Consider the following 2798-nt stretch of genomic DNA (forward strand, 5'->3'; position numbering starts at 1 on the left):
TTGCGCCGTAGGACCAGGTCGTCCCGTTCAAATTCTCTCTTGAGTACCTTGGCGTTATAGCAGAGGGCCATTATTTGTTTGAGTGCTGTCTCCGACAAGTGGGTCATCTCTCTGGCTTCATCCACCAAGTCTTATTCTACGGCCTCTTCGACTCTTCCTAGAAGTAGTCGTAGACTCGGCTCACCGATTTCTACGGGTATTATTGCATCTACCCCATAGGTGAGCCGGAAGGGCGTTTCCCCAATAGACGACTGCTGAGTTGTGCGGTAAGACCAGAGGACTGAGGCCAACTCGTCAACCCATGCTCCCTTCTTCTTATCAAGTCGTTTTTTGAGGCCTTGCAGGTTGACCTTATTTGCCACTTCCACTTGGCCGTTGGTTTGGGGATGCTCCACAGACGAGAACTTTTGCTTTATGCCCAGGCCGGCCAGAAATTCTCCAAACTTTTGTCAGCAAACTGCGTCCCGTTGTCCGAGATGACGACTTCTAGTATTCCAAACTTGGCTATCACTTGTCTCCACATGAACTTCCGACAGTTGACCGAGAAAATGCTGGCCATCGGCTCCACCTCTACCCACTTTGTGTAATAGTCAATGGCTACGACTATATATTTGACCTGCCTTGGTCCAACCGGAAAAGGCCCCAGCAGGTCGATTCTCCATTGCGAAAATGGCCGCGAAGCTGTTAACAGGCTTAGCTTGGCTGCCGGGGCCCTATGAAAGTTAGCGTTTTCCTGGCAGCTTTTGCACTTCTTCACAAATTCTTTCGAGACCGCCATCATTGAGAGCCAATAATAACCAGCCCGGACAAGCTTTCTGGCCAAGGACTTTCCACCAATGTGGTGGTCGCAACATCCCTCGTGGACCTCGCTTAGTACTAGTCTGTTTGGTCGGGGCGTAGGCACTTCAACAGGGGTTGGCTGGGCCCTTTCTTGAACAACTGGCCTTGTATTACCGCATAATTGGCCGCTTCTCTTCTTAACGCCTTTGCCACTTTGTCGTCCTCGGGGAGTACTCCCTTTTCCAAGAAATCCATGATTAGGTTCATCCAGGATGGAGGGTCGGTTGCCTGCGCCACGTGCAGGGTCACCGTCGGTTCCTTTACTAAGCCTTGTATCAGAGATCGGTTCCCGGTTCCTGGTTTGGTGCTTGCTAGCTTTGATAAGAGGTCCGCTCGGGTGTTCCTTTCTCTTGGTACGTGATGCACCATTATCTCGTCAAACTCCTCACTTAGTTTTCTGACTCTCGCCAGATATTTCTGCAATAGGGAATCTCTGGCTTGGTATGCCCCCATTAATCTGTGATGTGACGACCTGGGAGTCGCTGCACACTTCAATTCTGGTTGCCCTGACCTCTTTTGCCAAAACTAATCTGCCCAGCAAGGCCTCGTATTCTGCTTGGCTGAAGCTCCGTCCTTGGAGTGCTCCTTTGGCCTTTCTCCGCTACCGGGTTGTCGAGCTTGACTGTAGGCAGGCTGCCGCTTATTGGCCGCCACGACCTTGCTGACCTCTTTATCATTGATATACTCCCGAGCCACGTTTTGGATCTCTTGCATAGTCCATACGGGCTTGGTGGTAAGATGCTTCCTGAAGTCCTCGTTTAATAATCCATTCGTCAGGCATAAGCTGGCCACCGAATCGGTTAGGCCGTCAATTTCCAAGCACTCGTCATTGAACCTGTCTAGGTACTTCCTAGCGGTTCGCCAACTCTCTTGGTTACCCCTTGCAGGTTGATCGGATGCTTTGCCTTTACGATACGTGTAGTGAACTGGGCTAGGAAGGCGCGGGCGATGTCCCCAAAGGTCGTCACCGAGCCTTGGGTTAGGGCGTTGAACCACCGAATTTCCGGTCCCACTAAGGTTATCGGGAAAGCGCGACATCTTACTTCATCACCCACCCCTTCCAGGTTCATCTTGGCCTCAAAGGCCGTTAGGTGTTCCTGGGGGTCCCATCATACTTCATGTCCGTTGGCTTATCGAAGTGCTTCGGTAGCCGGACTTCAGGATCGAATGGTGGAAAGGGGTTGCCTCCATGACCACTAGTTGTCGCCTTCTCCTCGGTCTTTCTCTACTGTCTTCTCTGTGCGGTCGGCTTCTCCTTGACCTCTCTCTGTTGTCTTCTTGATGTGGTTGGCTTCCCCTTGGTCTTTCTCTGCTGCCCTCTTGGTCTTCCTTTACGGTATCTCTTGACGTTGATCTGGAGTAAATCACGGGATCTCTCCGTCTTCTGGGCACTTTCCTACTTTCCTGGCTCTCTGACCCTGATCGGTGGCTCGGGGTGCGCCCGGAACGACTTCTTCGGAGACCTCTCTCTCTCCTTTGAGGAGACCGGGAACGGTCTTGACTCGGAGTCAGTTGTTGGTGCTCTTTGCCAGCCACTTCCCGTTCTAGGTTTTGCACTCTGTGGCGCAGTTCTTGTATTATTATGGCCCTGTCACTACCTGTTAGGGTCGTCTCTCGGGTTGCCGCGAGGAGATCTAGTGCACTCGCGAGAGGGAGCCCCTGTGGCTACCCTACCGCTTCTAGGGTCCATCCCCTCCCCACAGGGCCCGCCTTCGTTGTTCGCCTCTACTGGACCCAAAATAAAGTCCATATCGGCCAGTCCCCACAGACGGCGCCAATGGTCGGTTGGTCGGTTACCGGACGGTTCGGAGGTGTTTGCTGGGTGTGAAGATGGGTGCTAGCCACAATCTGGATCTGTGGCGTGAAAGGCGGGGGCAGCCGACTTTCTGAGCTCTTCGTGAGGCGAGGGGGTGCCACCTGCAAGGACACTCCAACACTCAAGTCAAAAAATTTGCAGG

At 52.8% G+C, this 2798-nt stretch overlaps 1 protein-coding gene across 1 annotated transcript; it reads right to left on the bottom strand.

Moving 5' to 3' along the window:
- Positions 1 to 876: 876 nt before the first annotated feature.
- LOC140176646 (uncharacterized) lies at positions 877 to 1293 on the bottom strand. Its single transcript, XM_072208181.1, has one exon. It carries the CDS (start codon positions 1291 to 1293, stop codon positions 877 to 879), a length of 417 nt encoding a protein of 138 aa, XP_072064282.1.
- Positions 1294 to 2798: the final 1505 nt, after the last annotated feature.

The sequence above is a fragment of the Arachis hypogaea genome, chromosome 12 (assembly GCF_003086295.3).
Source record: "Arachis hypogaea cultivar Tifrunner chromosome 12, arahy.Tifrunner.gnm2.J5K5, whole genome shotgun sequence".
NCBI classification, from domain to species: domain Eukaryota; kingdom Viridiplantae; phylum Streptophyta; class Magnoliopsida; order Fabales; family Fabaceae; genus Arachis; species Arachis hypogaea.

Bases quoted from the DNA above. Each gene is read 5' to 3' on its own strand.
- LOC140176646 (XM_072208181.1), bottom strand. From the start codon at position 1,293: ATGGGGGCATACCAAGCCAGAGATTCCCTATTGCAGAAATATCTGGCG.